The following is an 18,414-nucleotide window of genomic DNA, read 5'->3' as shown; positions in this document are numbered from 1 at the left end:
AGTGAATTATAAATGAAATAATCTGTCTTTAAACAATTGTTGGAAAAATTACTTGCGTCATGCACAAAGTAGATGTCTTAACCGACTTGCCAAAACTATAGTTTATTAACAAGAAATTTGTGGAGTGGTTGAAAAATGAGTTTTAATGACCTCAACCTAAGTGTATGTAAACTCCCGACTTCAACTGTACTTCAGTAGAAAAAGTGTACCAGCAGTAAAGTTCCTATCATAATATGTGGAAAATTTGAAATTAACAAAACCAAATGAGAGTTCAAAATGGCAATAAACTAGATTTTTGAATTCTGTTTGGTGTGATTTTTCACACCACACTCAAGTGTCAGGAGTAACTAACAAGTAAATAATATGACAGAAGTGATTTCCTTGATCCCCCTCATACTGAATAACATGTCAGGTTATAGAAAAAGTCAAGTGTAACATGGGATATCAATAGAGTAACAGTAGTCAATTATATCAATAAGACCAGAAAATGAATCCAAAAATATGTATTTAAAACAAAATAATCATTCACTTCTTTCATGACACAACCTCATATCCTAGTCTATTCAGTGCATCACACTGGAGGGCACAAGGACTGGAACAGTGTTTTCAGCTGGGCTCGAACCGTTATGTAATCACTAACTGAACATAGCAGGCCTAAAAGAATCGCCTGAAACTAAATCCCTTACATACTGGTCTTGACCAGATAAAAAAAAAAGCTGTAGGGTTCTCTTCTGCACTGTTCAACCAATCCAGTATATGTGGAGGAGGAGTTAAGATGGAGCATCGCCTTGTTGACACCCAAAAGCAGAAGTCGAGTCCCAGGCTCTTTCCATTTCCCCTGTTGATGGGGACTCGGCAGAGGCTATGTAATCAGACACGTGGGTAGGGGACAAACTACAGTATGCACTCTTAAAGGAGACATATCATGTACACACACAGACATACAGGAAGGAACAGTTAGAGTACTCAGAGATTTGTAATCACACTCACACACATACACCCAATGGAACAGGCATGTGTAGACTGAATAATATGCAGTTTTATCAAATCTCACTGACATAATATGCAAAATCACTGACATCCAAATACATACTGTGTCCTACAGTACACCAAAGCACACTTCTTGTCATCCAGTTAAGAAGTTTGCACTGAGATAACAGAAAAGGACATCCTGACACACACGTTCCCGTGCACTCAACGGTATGAATGTCCAAAACATAGAAAGCAAAGTGACGTAGGGCATTTCAGTGGACACATGTTGAATGTAAAAAACAAAGACGAGTGACCAGCAGAAACCAACTTTGTTGAATAAAATCCAGTAGCAGATTGTACAGGTCTATTTTTGAGTTATTTCACCTTTATTTACCAGGTAGGCCAGTTTAGAACAAGTTCTCATTTACAACTGCGACCTGGCCAAGATAAACAAAGCAGTGCGACACAAACACAGAGTTACACATGGAATAAACAAACGTACAGTCAATAACACACTAGAAAAAAATCTATATACAGGGTGTGAAAATGAGGTAAGATTAGGGAGGTAATACAATACATAGGCTGTAGTGGCGAAGTACTTACAATTTAACAATTAAACACTGGAGTGATAGATGTGCAGAAGATGAATGTGCAAGTAGAGATACTGAGGTAATGAAAAGGAGCAAAGACATTATGAATAACAATATGGGGATGAGGTAGTTGGATGGGCTATTTACAGATGGGCTATTTACAGATGGGCTATTTACAGATGGGCTATTTACAGATGGGCTATGTACAGGTACAATGATCTGTGAGCTGCTCTGACAGCTGGTGCTTAAAGTTAGGAGTCTCCAGCTTCAGTGATATTTGCATTTTGTTCCAGTCATTAGCAGCAGAGAATTGGAAGGAAAGGCGGCCAAACGAGGAATAGGCTTTGGGGGTGACTAGTGAAATATACCTGCTGGAGCGCATGCTATGGGTGGGTGCTGCTATGGTGACCAGTGAGCTGAGATAAGGCGGGGATTTACCTAGCAAAGACTTCTAGATGACCTGTAGGTTTAGCAACGAATATGAAGCAAGGGCTAGCCAACGAGAGCCTACAGGTCGCAGTGGTGGGTAGTGTATGGGGCTTTGGTGACAAAACGGACGGCACTGTGATAGACTACATCCAATTTGCTGAGTAGAGTGTTGGAGGCTATTTTGTAAATGACATCGCAAAGTCAAGGATCTGTAGGATAGTCAGTTTTACGAGGGTATGTTTGGCAGCATGAGCAAAGGATGCTTTGTTGCAAAATAGGAAGTTGATTCTAGATTTAATTTTGGATTGGAAATGCTTAATGTGAGTCTGGAAGGAGAGTTTACAGTCTAACCAGACACATAGGTATTTGTAAATGTCCACATATTCTAAGCGAGAACCGTCCAGAGTAGCGATCTGTTGAAGAGCATGCATTTAGTTTGACTTGTATTTAAGAACAGTTGGAGGCCACGGAAGGAGAGTTTTATGGCATTGAAGCTCGTCTGGAGGTTAGTTAACACAGTGTCCAAAGAAGGGACAGAAGTATAAAGAATAGAGTTGTCTGTGTAGAGGTGGATCAGAGAATCACCAGCAGCAAGAGCGACATCATTGATGTATACAGAGAAAAGAGTCGGCCCAAGAATTGAACCCTGTGGCACTCCCATAGAGACTGCCAGAGGTCCGGACAACAGGCCCTCCTATTTGACACACTGAACTCTGTCTGAGAAGTAGTTGGTGAACCAGACGAGGCAGTCATTTGAGAAACCAAGGCTGTTGAGTCTGCTGATGAGAATGTGGTGATTGACAGAGTCGAAAGTCTTAGCCAGGTCGATGAAGACGGCTGTACAGTATTGTCTTTTATCAATGGTGGTTATGATATCGTTTAGGACCTTGAGTGTGGCCGAGGTGCACCCATGACCAGCTCGGAAACCAGATTGCATAGCGGAGAAGGTACGGTGGGATTCAAAATGGTCGGTGATCTGTTTGTTAGCTTGGCTTTTGAAGACCTTAGAAAGGCAGGGTAGGATAGATATAGGTCTGTAACAGTTAGGGTCTAGAGTGTCTCCACCTTTGAAGAGGGGGATGACCGCGGCAGCTTTCCAATCTTTGGGGATCTCAGATGATACGAAAAAGAGGTTGACAGTGTTTCCTAGCCTCAGTGCAGTGGGCAGCTGGGAGGAGGCGCTCTTATTCTCCATGGACTTTACAGTCTATCCAATGAGTTTCATCACAAACTGACAGTCCTTACGTCCCAGATTGAAAGAGATCAAACAGCAATCAGCCAAAGACGAGGCTTCGCCGTAGCTCTGAGCTTAGTAAGTGGGACGGGCAGTGGAGGTTAAGGGGACAGAGGCAGTACAGCTAGGTGCAGGGCACCAGAGCACATGGCTGACTGCTGCTCCATCCTCACACTCTCAACGTAAGTGAGTGAGTGAGTGAGTGAGTGAGTGAGTGAGTGAGTGAGTGAGTGAGTGAGTGAGTGAGTGAGTGAGTGAGTGAGTGAGTGAGTGAGTGAGTGAGTGAGTGAGTGAGTGAGAGAGAGAGAGAGAGAGAGAGAGAGAGAGAGAGAGAGAGAGAGAGAGACTTGTCCTAAAGCCACTCCTGCGTTGTTTTGGCAGTGTGCTTAGGGTCGTTGTCTTGTAGATTGATTGTGGATGCCCCCATTCTCATCGACCGGGCTGTAGTGGAGCAGGTTGAGAGCTTCAAGTTCCTTGGTGTCCACATCACCAACAAACTAACATTGTCCAAGATAGTCGTGAAGAGGGCAAAACAAAACCTATTCCCCCTCAGGAGACTGAAAAGATTTGGCATGGGTCCTCAGATCCTCAAAAGGTTCTACAACTGCACCATTGAGAGCATTGTGATGGGTTGCACCACTGCTCGGCCTCTGACCGCAAGGCACTAGGTTAGTGCGTACGGCCCAGTACATCACTGGGTCCAAGTTTCCTGCCATCCAGGACCTCTATACCAGGCAGTGTCAGAGGAAGGCCCTAAAAATTGTCAAAGACTCCAGCCATCCTAATCATATTCTATTCTCTCTGATACCACACGGCAAGCGGTATCAGAGCACCAAGTCTAGGTCCAAGAGGCTTCTAAACAGCTTCTACCCCCAAGCCATAAGACTCCTGAACATCTAATCAAATGACTATTTTAAACTGCTGCTACTCTGTTATTATCTATGCACAGATATTGTCTGTGAGTGCCACAGAACTAATGCTACAGGCGAATCCAAGATGAAATTCATACAGGAAGTGCACCAGATTTTGAATGCGCTGTGTTCCAATGTCTCCTTATATGGCTGTGAATGCGCCAGGAATGAGCCTACACTTTCTGTCGTTTCCCCAAGGTGTCTACAGCATTGTGACATATTTGTAGGCATATCATTGGAAGATTGACCATAAGAGACTAAATTTACCAGGTGTCCGCTTGGTGTCCTCCGTCGAAAATATTGCGTAATCTCCAGCTGCATGCATTTTTCCATTTGGTTCAGAGGAGGAAACCAAACTGCCACGAATGATTTATCATCGAATAGATATGTGAAAACACCTTGAGGATTGATTCTAAACAACGTTTGCCATGTTTCTGTCGATATTATGGAGTTAATTTGGAAAAAGGTTTGGTGTTGTAATGACTGAATTTTCCGGTGTTTTTCTTAGCCAAACGTGATGAACAAAACGGAGCGATTTCTCCTACACAAATAATCTTTTTGGAAAAACTGAACATTTGCTATCTAACTGAGAGTCTCCTCATTGAAAACATCCGAAGTTCTTCAAAGGTAAATGATTTTATTTGAATGCTTTTCTTGTTTTTGTGAAAATGTTGCCTGCTGAATGCTAGGCTTAATGCTATGCTAGCTATCAATACTCTTACACAAATGCTTGTGTAGCTATGGTTGAAAAGCATATTTAGAAAATCTGAGATGTCAGTGTTGTTAACAAAAGGCTTGTGAGCCAATATATTTATTTAATTTCATTTGCAATTTTCATGAATAGTTAACATTGCGTTTTGGTAATGAGCTTGAGGCAATGATTACGCTCCCGGATACGGGATTGCTCGACGCAAGAAGTTAATAACTCTACCTACGTGTACATATTACCTCAATTACCTTGACTAACCAGTGCCCCTGCACACTGACTCTGTACCAGTATCCCCTGTATATAGCCTCGCTAATGTTATTTTACTGCTGCTCTTTAATTATTTGTTACTTTTATTATTATTTTGGGGGAGGTATTTTTCTTAAAACTGAATTTTGGTTAAGGGCTTGTAAGTAAGCATTTCACTGTAAGGTGAAATGTTGTATTCTGCTCATGTGACAAATACAATTTGGTTAGATTTGTTGGAAGGTGAACCTTCGCCCGGTTCTTTGGTCCTGAGCGCTTTGGAGCAGGTTTTCATCAAGGCTCTCTCTGTACATTGCTCCGTTCATCTTTCCCTCGATCATGACTAGTCTCCCAGTCCCTACCTCTGAAACACCTCCCCACAGCATGATGCTGCCACCAGCATTATTCAATTTAAGAATGATGGAGGCCACTGTGTTCTTGGGAACCTTCAATGCTGCAAAACAGTTTTGGTACCCTTCCCCAGATCTGTGCCTAGCCACAATCCTGTCTCGGCGCTCTACGGACAATTCCTTCGACCTCACGGCTTGGTTTTTGCTCTGACATGCACTGTCAACTGTGGGACCTGACATAGACAGGTGTGTGCCTTTCCAAATCCAATCTATTGAAGAAACATCAAGGATGATCAATGGAAACAGGATGCACCTTTGCTCAATTTTGAGTCTCATAATGTAAAAAACTTGTGCAAATCTACATTAAAATATTTCTTTTATAAAACTGTGCAAAAATGTCTAAAAAACTTTTTTCGCTTTGTCATTTATATTTAATAAATTTTTTGAAAAGGGATGTAACGTAACAAAATGTGGAAAAAGTTATTTTCCGAATGCACTGTAGATGGAGATTAGATTTTTCATTAACCAGACCTATATCTTTGCTATTCTTCAAGCAATCATTCCCAGGTTTTTACAGTAGATGAGGCTCAGTTCAAATGCAACGCAGCTCACCTTGTTGGAAGCCATCTCACTGACTGAGTGACGGGTCTGCAGGGTCTCCAGCTGGTCCAGACACCAGTCCAGCTCCTCCAGCGTCTCCATGGCCAGCTTCTGGTAGGGCTCGTCTGAGGGGGTCAAAGGTCAGACTACTGTTAAAGCCCTGAGAGAGCGTTTGTTCTGATCTCTGCTGCTAAAAAAATACATTAAAACTTAAATAATTTCAGTGAGCGCGGTTTTTCCTTTTCTTCAAGTAAAAGCCCATCAGAGACCATCCAACCAGCGACAGAACTTTACCTTGTCAGCTCGGGGATAACCTTTCGGTTACAAGTCCAACGCTCTCCCACTAGGCTACCTGCCGCCCCAAAATCACTGGACAGAAGTCTGTGTGAGGTCTTTCACTTCGAGTCACTAACGTCTAATGCAAGCTCTGTTTTTAAATCAAGATTGGTTCCATTTCGAACCAGAGACTATAAAACTCATTGTGTTGAATGTATGCCTTTTCGTTGTCCTCTTCACATTCTCACTGCACTGCCCTTATCAATGTAAAGCTGACAGATTACAATAACAGAAATTGTGGCAGTAGCATCAAACAAATCTTATGTAGGTCTGTATTTTCAGTTCTAGAGAACTTGTTATTTTTACAGGGTGAAGCAGACACTAGGGAACAAGAATCGGCACAACAGGCAAATTCTTGTTGTGAAGTCATGTAAGAGGTAAGATCAGATGAGTATAATATTGACCTGTTATGCTTGACTTGGTGTGGGTAGTTATGGAGTGAGGGTTGCTGCCTGATGACCGCCTGTTGGGCCGATCTTGCAGATGAGTTATGTAGGCAAAATTGCTTCTGACTGTTCGGAGACTGGCAAGCACCTAAAGAGAAAGGTTGGAGGGTAGTGTTATGTTGCATTATGACCTTCAAATTGATCTCCAACGCTCAACATCAGGAATTCATACCAACACACACACACACACACACACACACACACACACACACACACACACACACACACACACACACACACACACACACACACACACACACACACACACACACACACACACACACACACACACACACACACACACACACACACACACATGAGAGAGAGAGAGAGAGAGAGAGAGAGAGAGAGAGAGAGAGAGAGAGAGAGAGAGAGAGAAAAAAGCATGAACACAGCACTAACCTGTGCAAATGGTGTCACAATCATGTCTTCTCCATGTCTGAAATGACAGAATAAAAAACAACAACACTTGGTTAGATACGAAACCTTCAACCAACAGGTGAAGAACAGAATATCAGCATCTTAAAAGGTTAATATTAATATAAAATACATATAATGGGGCTCTATGGTACTCATAGGGCATCTTAACTGCAACCTGAACACCCTCATGTCCTGCATCAGTTAACACATTGGACACAGAGAGAAAACAAGTCACATGCACACAACTGACTGTGGGAGAACCCTGGGAAAACAGACATTACCCTTTGGAACTGTGCTGTGGGGGAATCATCATGCACATAATGTGTTGTCTTGGGGTCAAGCCTTTCTGTGGTTAAGATAATAGGCCTCAGGCTATTCATGCAGCACACATACAGTAGCAGGCTCAACTCAGATGCAAGGACTGTGGGGCTTTTTTTTGGGATGGTTTGGGAGGAAAGGGGCTGAGGGGCGTGTATGTATGGGTGGGGTGGTGTTCAGCAGGAGGGTGTGGGGGGGGTTAAGGGGTTGGTGAGTGGAGGAAGTGTCTGAAACCTGCAAGTGAAGTGGAACAGGCCTTAAAGGGGAAGTAAAAAAGAAAACATTGGTCACGCGCGTCTCTCACCGCGGCAGCCAACCAACTTCCCAGTGCTTCAAGCCCTCTTCCCTTTAAAGACATAGAGAGTCCAGTGACTAAACTAAACATGGGTAAAATAACCTCCAGAAACAAACATTAACAAATCAAGACTGTTAAGACTTAATTCAATTGACTTTAAGGTTGAGTCTTTAGGGAAATCTGTGGAATCATAGTTGAAGGGTTAGCTATGTCATTATAAATATGGAGAGAGTAAGTGAAGTATTGGTAAGTGAAATATCAGGGGTGGGGGAGACCAACAAAGAGGCAAAGAGAGAGACAGGACAGAAACAGCAACATAGTGAGTGAGAAAGAGAGAGGGAGAGAATGAGAGAGAGAGAGAGAGAGAGAGATGGGGAAAAAGAGAGAGGGGAAGAAGAAAATGACCTGGAGAAGGTGTAAGGAGGAGGATCATACATCACATTGGTCCAATGCTACCTACAGCTCACTGGCCGTGGAGGAGTTGCGGGACATGGCTTTGGGCGAGAGGTCGAAATCTGAGTCGGAGCGATAGAGGAAGGACTCGCGGCGTTGGCTGTGGGGGTAGTTGGCCTGTAGGACCAGGCCAGAGATGGGGCTGACCTGGGGGTCCAGGGGACTGCGCCCCACCGACATCCCATTCTCCACATCAAAGCTAAGGGGGAGAGAAGGTAGAGGCAGAAGGGTTGGATTCATGTTATGAGTGTCTTTCAGTTTGTTCAGCAGTGACATACTGGCATTGTCATCACAGAAAATAATGACAAGAGCCATCAACATCATGGGAAGAGAAGGTAGAGAGAAGGCAAGATTCATGTTAATAGGTGTCTGGAGCAGCGGAGCAGGAAGACAGGACGACATTGTCATTCATTTATTGTGTACAGTATGATGTCAGAGTCATGGAAGTCTGACAAGATTTGTGAATCAGAAATCATTAAAAAAACATTGACCAATCACTGCCAGCATCATTGCTAATACACAGTATATTGAGTATAAAAAATGAGCTGACTTAGTGATCTGCCACCCCCAACACCCATTACTCAAATCACACTAGCGTCAGCACTGACTTCACAACATAAAGTACCAGTCAAATGTTTGGACACACCTACTCATTCAAGGGTTTTTCTTTATTTTTGCCATTTTCTATATTGGAGAATAATAGTGAATACATTACAACTATAAAATAACACATATGGAATCATGTAGTAACCAAAAAAGTGTTACACAAATCAAAAATATTTTATATTTGAGATTTTTCAAAGTAGCCATCCTTTGCCTAGATGACGGCTTTGCACAAAAACACTTTTTTTGTTACTGCATGATTCCATATATGTTATTTCATAGTTTTGATGTCTTCACTGTTATTCTACAATGTAGAAAATAGTCAAAATAAATAAAAACCCTTGAATGAGTAGGTGTGTCCAAACTTTTGACAGGTACTGTACGTCATCAGTGCGTTCTTCCTCTCCCTCTTTCAGGCATGCTTATGGCACCTATCCACCCCTGCAGCCAGACCCTGACCTAAAAATATCAGGGTGATCAATCCATAGCCATCCAATCTCATAATAATGCTGACTTGGGGAACCTGTTTCCAGAGGCACGTCAGGCCCAGGAGGCTGCCAAGAACGCTGCAAGGATTCCCGTGAGTGTCTTGGTGTGATGTGTAGTTTCTTTGCTCAACAGCTAGAAAATACATTGAGGTCTGTTTGATGGATGAGTGGAATTCCACTTTCCTTTTCATATTTTAAGAATGTATTAAGACTAAGTTAGGAGATCAGAGGTGGAGAAAGGCAAGTGCGAGAAACAACGGGAAAGCTGGACGTGGGAATAGAACCCCAGTCTCTGGTGGGAAGTCGGATACACAACAGTATGTAAGTCGCTCTGGATAAGAGCGTCTGCTAAATGACTTAAATGTAAATGTAAATGTATGTGTCAAGAACAGGGAGTGTTAATAATAATAAATACCATTTAGCAGACGATTTTATCCAAAGCAACTTATAGTCATCTATGCATACATTTTACGTATCAGACTTTGCACCAGCAAAGTATAGTTGATACAGCAGTGACTTTACACATACAGCAGAAGTTCTAATAGTACATTACCCTCCTCCTTTTGGCTTACTAGTAATGTGACTGTATGTCTGATCAACTCCAGAAGAGAGTTGTTCCAGGGCGATGCCACAGTAAATGAGCAACAGCTGCAAGGTCGGGCTGAGGTGGAGTTGGAGAGAGTGGTTCTAAGAATAGCCCTCTATCATTGATGGGGGACATGTGAGAGGGCTATACATAGCCCAAAATATACTGCATGCCCCCTGGCTGGAGTCTCATATAATTACATTAGGCTGAGGCCCTCACCCCATACGGTACATACCCTTTCACTTTACTTCAAGTTCAACTCAAATCAATGTTTATTGGTGGTGTACACAGTTTAGCAGCTGTTCAAACTAGAATGGTCCAAACACACCAAGACAGTCGTGAAGAGGGCACGACAAAGCCTATTCCCCCTCAGGAAACTAAAAAGATTTGGCATGGGTCCTGAGATCCTCAAAAGGTTTGCAATTTGCATTGTGCCTCCCCCAACCCCTCTTTACGCCACTGCTACTCTCTGATTATCTTATATGCATAGTCACTTTAACCATACATTCATGTGCATACTACCTAAATTGGCCCGACCAACCAGTGCTCCCGCACATTTTCTAACTGGGCTATCTGCATTTCACTGCTGTATTTGGCGAACGTGGCAAATAAACTTTGATTTGATTTGATATAGCGAATGCGGCAAAATGTTAATAGCAATAAACTGTCAAACAATTAAAATGTAAGAAAATAAATATAAAAAAATTGCACAAATTCTCATGCTATTGACCAACACATGATTCTTTGCAAAGCACTGTGTAATTTGTCAGAGTTACTTTCAGTTGAACTATTATTGCATGTCTCCGGGGCACCTGCAACAAGCATCTCTGGATGTGCATTTCACTCACAGACTCCTCTCACAAAAGCAGTTAGATATGGGACTGTGTGTATGGGGTGTTGTATGCATTCTTTGTACTAAATACAGGACAATGATGCTCAGTATTTTGCGTAAATGAACATTTAAAAACCAGCCTGCATCATACTAGGGAAGTGATTGACATCAGTGATCAGAAGCAATGACAGAATTAATTATTTAACCAATGTTTGATTATTTTTTTCTCCATTTTGGCTTGTGACTCCTGCATAGCCTACTGTACTGGAATTAGCTGTGCAGTGTGTATTTTTATCTGGATTTGGCAGTCCAGCAATAGCAGTAACTGATAAATGAATGTTAAGTAATCAATTCTCAATGAAGCCCCCTGATTCATGTGAGGACCGAAAAGGGAGAGAAAGAAAGGTGGGTTGTTCCACAAAATGAGTGCCTTTCGTGTCCATTTGATATTGTAAGTAGAAATGTTAATTATACTTTAATTATGTGCCATTTAATATGGAGAATTCTACAAATCAGATTTTGTTAATGTGAATAAAGACTTGCTAAAGTGCCAGAATTGTGCATTTTGACATGTCCCTCTGTGCACCCTCTGGGACTTCTAGGAAGATTTTAACTCGCTTAACACCTAAATGACTCCAGGTTTTTACCATCATTGTAAAGCCCTTGCTATTTTGATGCTTTCAAAAAGTAATTTCTGAAGATGATTTATTTAATGTGATTAATGATTCATTTCAAGCTCAACCCTGTTATGTGAACTGTTTTAATACGGTGAAACTATTCCTTTTAAAATAAATATTTTTAAATAAATATTGAACATTTAATATTCAAATCATAGTGTAAAAGCAGGTGAGCTGGTTCTACTCTTTTTGGGCATTTTCTGGTGTTTTGTTGGGAAAACTGAGCGGGTCGAGCAGAACACGCTGTTGTGGAAAATTCGATCCAAAGATTAACATTTACATTTACATTTAAGTCATTTAGCAGACGCTCTTATCCAGAGCGACTTACAAATTGGAGCATAGACTATTTAATTGTATAATAGAAATATTGTTAATTAAGCAGCTGCAGGGGAGATCTACCTCTGATTTCACAGGGAACAACTCCAAGAGTAAATGGTTCCATGTCCCTTATATAGTGGGAGCTGATAATACAATCATACTGTTACACAACAGATATTTTATACAAGCAACAGTTCCGGAACACAATGGCCTTGTATTAGAGTGCAGCCATACCAGGAGTCTATGAAAGGCATAACATCACAGTCCAACACAGAACAAATTCCTTGAGAAATCACAACAGCTCACCCCAAATTCTGCCACCACAACCCTGTTAACAATAGATAGACAGGCTAGAAATGTTTTAACAATTTAATTTATTTTGTGAAGCCTGCTTTCAATTTCCCCTCCCTGTTGCACACAACAAGCTTTCATTCCCCTTGTCACAAGGGGATCTATGGCTGATTTAAGATGAAATCCTCAACCCTGTCACGGTCAACTTTATTTGGCACTTAGCATAGTAATTTTTTTATTCAACCTCTTGAGATGGGAGAATATGTTTTTATGAAGTTGAACATGTGCTCTTTATGATAGAATGTTGAAATCAAAACATTTTGGGGGACGAAGTTACATATCTCACAAGACACCGAATTGGTGGAACGACCCTGAGAGATAGAAAGATAGGTTTGCATTTGGAAGGCTCAATGCAGCGCTTTAACAAGCTCCACCTGATTGGTGGGGAAAGCTCCAGGGGGAGGGGCAGCCGTATAAAGTGTCAGTATCAGGGCTTGCCTTATTACCCCACTTCTCCTCCCCTCATCCCTTATTGTTCCACCTCTCCTTACTGCCTCGCCTCCCTCCCTTATGACCCCACCTCTCCTCCCTCCCTTATGACCCCACCTCCCCTACCTCCCTTATTCTCACGCCTTCCATCATTTTCGATGATGCGTCCCCACTGAACGATTTGGGCCGGCTCTGATGGTGGGATGGCATCGATCACGAGGACAATGGAGTCAGCAGCTATAAATAGCTCTATCCAGTAAATAAGTAGGTGCTACCGGTGCAAAGGACATCACGCTGCTTGCTTAGCAAGTACCACTTCCTCCTGATTCAGCTCACACCGAGGCTCGAACCCAGGACCTCGGCCTTGCTTGGACATGTGACCGCCCTACTGAAGTGTCTTACCATTCGGTGCCATTAAGCTGCGTATGTGGCCACACTTCAGGCTGAGGAGTGTTTCACAAATCCCCATGTGCTACATTGGCCTATGAGAAGAACGCAAGATGGAGAGAAGAGAGAACCCCCCCCCCCCACCACCACCACACTGCCGAGATGGTTTCTTACCATTAATACTGTAAATATTCATGCAGGGCAGGCTGCTGTTTGACAACATAAAACAGCATTTAGTTGTACTCTTTTGGCGATAAAAATAAAATATTAAAAAGTTCAATTGTGATAAAATACTCACGGTGCCCTATAGATGTACTGTCAAGGACTGCACAGACACAACATGCAGTATGGGGAACCAGACTACTCTAATGTCATGCCACTGCAGTCTCATCACCTGGGTATGTCTGTGGAAAATACTGTTTTTTTTACTGATAAACATGCCTCTCACTCATCATTGAACAAAAAAAACAGAAATAACCCCGAAAACAGCTCACAAGCGAAACAAAAGTAACCTATTAAAACTGAAATGCACGTCATTCAAATGACATGTTAATGTTTGAGTAAATTACCAGAGCCTGAAGCTTGGCGAGGTCAGAGTGTACTAATGGACTGTGGCTAAACTCCTTTCTAGTTGCAGACAGCTTCTCGTCTCTGGAATCTCGCAACAACGTTCCCACTTCCATAAACAATACAGTGTGGTGAACAAAGTTGCATATTTTTCCAAGAAAATAGGCTGAAAATAAACAGGGGCTAAGCTCAAGAAATGACACCAGGAAATACCTGGGTTTATCAGACTGAGTAGGTAGACAAGTGTTCATATCAGTGGTATTCATATGGTTAGTTACTTCTACTGGAAACAGAATGGGCTTCCGAGTGTCTGGTAGCACAAACTATTGGGGACAGAAATAACAGATTACTGTGCCAGTCAGTGTTATGTTCCCCAGCACACCAGTGTCTCTATACAGAGAGCACAGAGCAATGTGACCACTGTTTAAAATACAGTTGAAGTCAGAAGTTTACATACACCTTAGCCAAATACATTTCAACTCAATTTTTCACAATTGCTGACATTTGATCCTAGTAAAAATGATCGGTCTTAGGTCAGTTAGGATCACCACTTCATTTTAAGAATGTGAAATGTCAGAATAATAGAAGAGATTATTATTTATTTCAGCTTTTATTTCTTTCATCACATTCCCAGTGGCTCAGAAGTTTACATACACTCAATTCAAATTTGGTAGCATTGCCTTTAAATTGTTTAACTTGGGTCAAACGTTTTGTGTAGTCTTGCACAAGCGTCCCACAATAAGTTGGGTGAATTTTGGCCCATTCCTAACTGAGTCAGGTTTGTAGGCCTCCATTGCTCGCACACGCTTTTTCAGTTCTGCCCACAGAGGATTGAGGTCAGTTCTTTGTGATGGCCACTCCAAAACCTTGACTTTGTTGTCCTTAAGTCATTTTACCACAACTTTGGATGTATGCTCGGGGTCATTGTCCATTCGGAAGACCCATTTGCGACCAAGCTTCAACTTCCTGACTGACGTCTTGAGATGTTGCTTCAATATATCCACATAATTTTCCAACCTCATGATGCCATCTATTTTGGGAAGTGCACCAGTCCCTCCTGCAGCAAAGCACCCCCACAACATGATTCTGCCACCCCCATGCTTCATGGTTGGGATAGTGTTCTTTGTCTTGCAAACTTCCCCCTTTTTCCTCCAAAAATAAAGATTGTCATTATGGCCAAACGGTTCTATTTTTGTTTCATCACGCCAGAGGACATTTCTCAGGCTCTACACAGACTACACAGACTGACACGTCAAAACCAACTGGAGCTGCAGTAGGCCTATATGCAAATAGACCATTGTCATATGGATCTGTGCCATTCACTTTGAACTGGACTATGTTTACAGCATGAGTGGTGGTGAGTAGATGCGCTTGCTTTGAGATCAAAGTGAGAGCTACATGTAGTGACTTGTGCGCATATGTAATAATATCAAGCCCTGCATGTTTTTTTCCATGTAGGCTGAATGACAGAACAGCTATTTCCATGCTGCAATGTTATGGGATTAATTTTCTTCATAGTTTTTGATGGTAGGCCACTGGTAGGCCTACATTATGATCAGATAGCCACAGTAGCTTACCTGGCCACTGTTAAAACTATAAGTTAAAGCGGGTACATCCTCAGTGTTCACAGAAAATGCACGCCAGAAGTTGCACAGAATTTTCACAATGTTCAAATTTGAGCTCACCAGACCTGAAATTTCGAAAAAATGATAGGAACATTGTTCAGGACCCATGTGCAGATGACTAGATGAAACTTGTCAGTCAGTATGGATCCAATCTCAGCCACTGAAAATGTGGGTTTGCTGACCAGTCCGGAGCGAGGCCTGTCTCCTGCGATTGACACCAGCTGGGCAGCGCTGCGGTGTTCATGGGAACCCCAGAGATCTGAAGGGACCTTTACTTTTGTTCCGTGCCAGAGATAGATGTTTTTGCCAACAGAGTGTGCTTCCAAAGGATGACACAGCGCCTGGAGTCAAAAGTCATATCTTCCCCCTCCTGTTTTTTTTCAGCATGGCGTGAGAACCAGCTCCAGGGGCCTCACCGACCTATGACAATCAAAGTGTGTGTGTGTGTGTGTTTTTTTTTCTCTGCAATGTTCCCTGGGGCCTGGAAGCAGAGAAAGTTGGAAAACAGAGGATTGGACCTTTTTTGGTGTGTGTGTTCCTGGTGATGCGTAAACTGTATTGGTTGGAAAGGGGTCACCTGGTTTGGGAAGGGGGATGTTATTTTTGTACCCCCCACACCATTGTGCTTGACCTGACACCCGCAGCAGAAGCTAGTTAAGGACCATGTCACCTCCACCTTACCCTACACCCTACACCCTACACCCACTACAATTCGCATACCGCCCCAACAGATGCACGGATGACACAATTGCACTGCACACTGCCCTATCCCACCGAGACAAGAGAAATGCCTATGTAAGAATCCTGTTCATTGACTACAGCTCAGCCTTCAACTCCAAGCTCATCCTAAACTCAGGGGCCTGGGTTTGAACCCCTCCCTGTTCAACTGGGTCCTACACTTCCTGATGGGCCGACCCCAAGTGGTGAAGGTTAACAACAGCACCTCGGCCTCGCTGATCCTCAACACATGGGCCCCACACATATCTCCCTTAATCATCAAGTTTTCTGACGAGTCAACAATGGTAGGCCTGATGACCAATAATGACGAGACATCCTACAAGGAGGAGGTGACAGCCCTGGCGGAGGGGTGCCAAGAAAATAATCTCTCTCAACATCAACAAAATGAAGGAGCTGATAGTGGACTACAGGAGACATCAGTAAGAGCACACCCTCACAGACAGGGCCACAGTGGAGGGTTAAAAGCATCAAGTTCCTCGGAGTGCACATCAATGACAACCTGAAATGGTCCCATCACACAGACAGCATGGTGAAGAAGGCACAGCAGCGTCCCTTCAACCTCAGGAGAAATTAGTCTTGGCCCCCAAGACCCTTACGAACTTCTACAGATGCATCTTGGAGAGCATCCCGTCGGGCTGGTACGTTATTGAATAGTACCCTCAAAATACCATTCTGAACGTCAACAGTGAAGAGGCGACTCAGGGATGTTGGCCTTCTAGGCAGAGTTGCAAAGAAAAAGCCATATCTCAGACTGGCCTATAAAAATAAAAGATTAAGATGGGCAAAATAACACAGACACTGGACAGAGGAACAGGTGCATAGATAAATAGATACCCCACCTAATCCAGTTGTGCTATTTTCTTTTGTCTATTCAATTCAGTCCAATTCAACTCTACTGTATGAACAGATATGGTCCAGCCTTCTAGTCCGTACAGGCTTTCTTCAGGCTGCCAAGAGAATAGGTGATCTTAGTTATTTCAGGGTGTGACAAAACATTGAGAACTTTTCAACACAAATGCCATGGTTAACGTTTGCTGTCCTTTGTAAATTAGATTACATAGAGCTCTTTACACTGTATGCTCTTGAACCAAGTCTAGCCAAAGTTGTTTTAGATAGAAACTGTCAGTAGCCTCTCATCTGGGCTAGCTTCTGGTGCATTATCTGTGTCATTCTGGATACTGGTATTGGTTCCAAACATGTTATACAAAGTTATTTATCAAACAAAATTAAATCCCACAACATAATACATTCACTCTGTATAAATTCTTACATGGTGACCAAAAGGGGAAAATGTTCTGTGTACAACAACATATGATACAGCCGTGGGTATATGTTTTCTAAATATAGCCCTTGAGGAGAAGTCATTGCATAAGAAGAAACATGGAGTCAACAGAACCAAGTCTGTTGATTATTTCTCTCTGAGCCCTGGCCTAATGGTGGGGAGCGACTCTCCAAACACCACAGCTTGACTCGCTGTCAACAGGGTTAGAGCGACACACATTTACTGGACATAATATAGAGAGCTTACCACATGTAGTTCTGAAGTTCATGAGATATACATGTTTGTGTGTGTGTGTGTATGACACACGCATATGCATGCACTGTGCACACACACAAACAAATGTTGCTGATACCAGAACAATATTACTTCGGGACTTTTCAACTGGCTTGACCAAATGGATTAAGAATAATATGTGAAGCAAATATAAATCTTATAACCATTGTAATCCAGGTAAGCAGTTTAAAATAATGTGAGCCTTTGACGTTTAGCTGCTTAAAAACATTGTATGTTGAGCCCGTAAGTTGGTTATGGCACAGCTGAACCAAAAATGTATGTACCACTTGACCCAATAAGATAATAAAACCCATATTATAGCACATTAATCATAAATAAACTTCTTTAAGACGTCAGTAGAAGTTCACTTTTGGAAAGATCTACAAAGCAAAGCTAAAAGATAGGTCTAATTTGCTTTTGTCCACTGTCAACTGACTATTTTGTTCCGTGTTCTGGCTGAACAGCTACGGGAAAACTAAGCCTCTGCTCTGTACCAGCAAATAAGAATCAGAGGTCAAAAATGTCATCTATGAAAACCGCTTAAAAAATAAACAGGATGTTTACATGAAGAGTGCCAGTGTAGGGGGAACAGACGACTGGGAGAGGAAGATAAGCTACTGTGGTGGAGCCAGTAGTGGGCCCTGTTCAGGCCTGTCAATAGAGATGGCTACAACCCAACGGCTGTATACTTCAATTATCTTACACTGGCTAACGGTCTAGTGTGGAACCTGCCTCTCGTGGCCTTACTTTCACCCCCTCCAAGTGGAAATAATTCCCCTGAAAAAGGGCCTGTTGACAGCGGAAGCGAACAAGTACAGGCTCTTTAAAGAAGTGCATTTTAACTAACCAGAAAGAGGGTATACTTGATTTTCATGCTATTCCGAGAATAATCATTCCATCTGAGGAAGTATGTTGATCACCGATCAGTAGCACCCATCTGCTTTTGTTTGCT

General features: G+C 42.5%; 1 protein-coding gene across 8 annotated transcripts in view; it reads right to left on the bottom strand.

Annotated features, from left to right (window-relative positions):
• The window catches only part of LOC123998083 (cAMP-specific 3',5'-cyclic phosphodiesterase 4C-like), a 162,398-nt gene that overhangs the window by 22,563 nt on the left and 121,421 nt on the right, over positions 1–18,414 (bottom strand). For 6 of the 8 annotated variants that reach the window (XM_046302965.1, XM_046302984.1, XM_046303011.1 and 3 more), the window contains 4 exons: positions 8,314–8,505; positions 7,223–7,259; positions 6,779–6,908; positions 6,051–6,163 (listed from right to left, as the gene is read on the bottom strand). In XM_046302965.1, coding sequence (XP_046158921.1) covers positions 6,051–6,163; positions 6,779–6,908; positions 7,223–7,259; positions 8,314–8,505 — 472 coding nt within the window. Of the gene's footprint in view, positions 1–6,050; positions 6,164–6,778; positions 6,909–7,222; positions 7,260–7,862; positions 7,882–8,288; positions 8,506–18,414 lie in introns of those variants that run through there. The other 2 variants (XM_046303020.1, XM_046303029.1) reach the window with 2 other exon arrangements.

This window comes from Oncorhynchus gorbuscha, linkage group LG02 (assembly GCF_021184085.1).
Source record: "Oncorhynchus gorbuscha isolate QuinsamMale2020 ecotype Even-year linkage group LG02, OgorEven_v1.0, whole genome shotgun sequence".
NCBI classification, from domain to species: Eukaryota; Metazoa; Chordata; class Actinopteri; order Salmoniformes; family Salmonidae; genus Oncorhynchus; species Oncorhynchus gorbuscha.
This window is presented reverse-complemented; position numbering and strand designations above follow the sequence as displayed.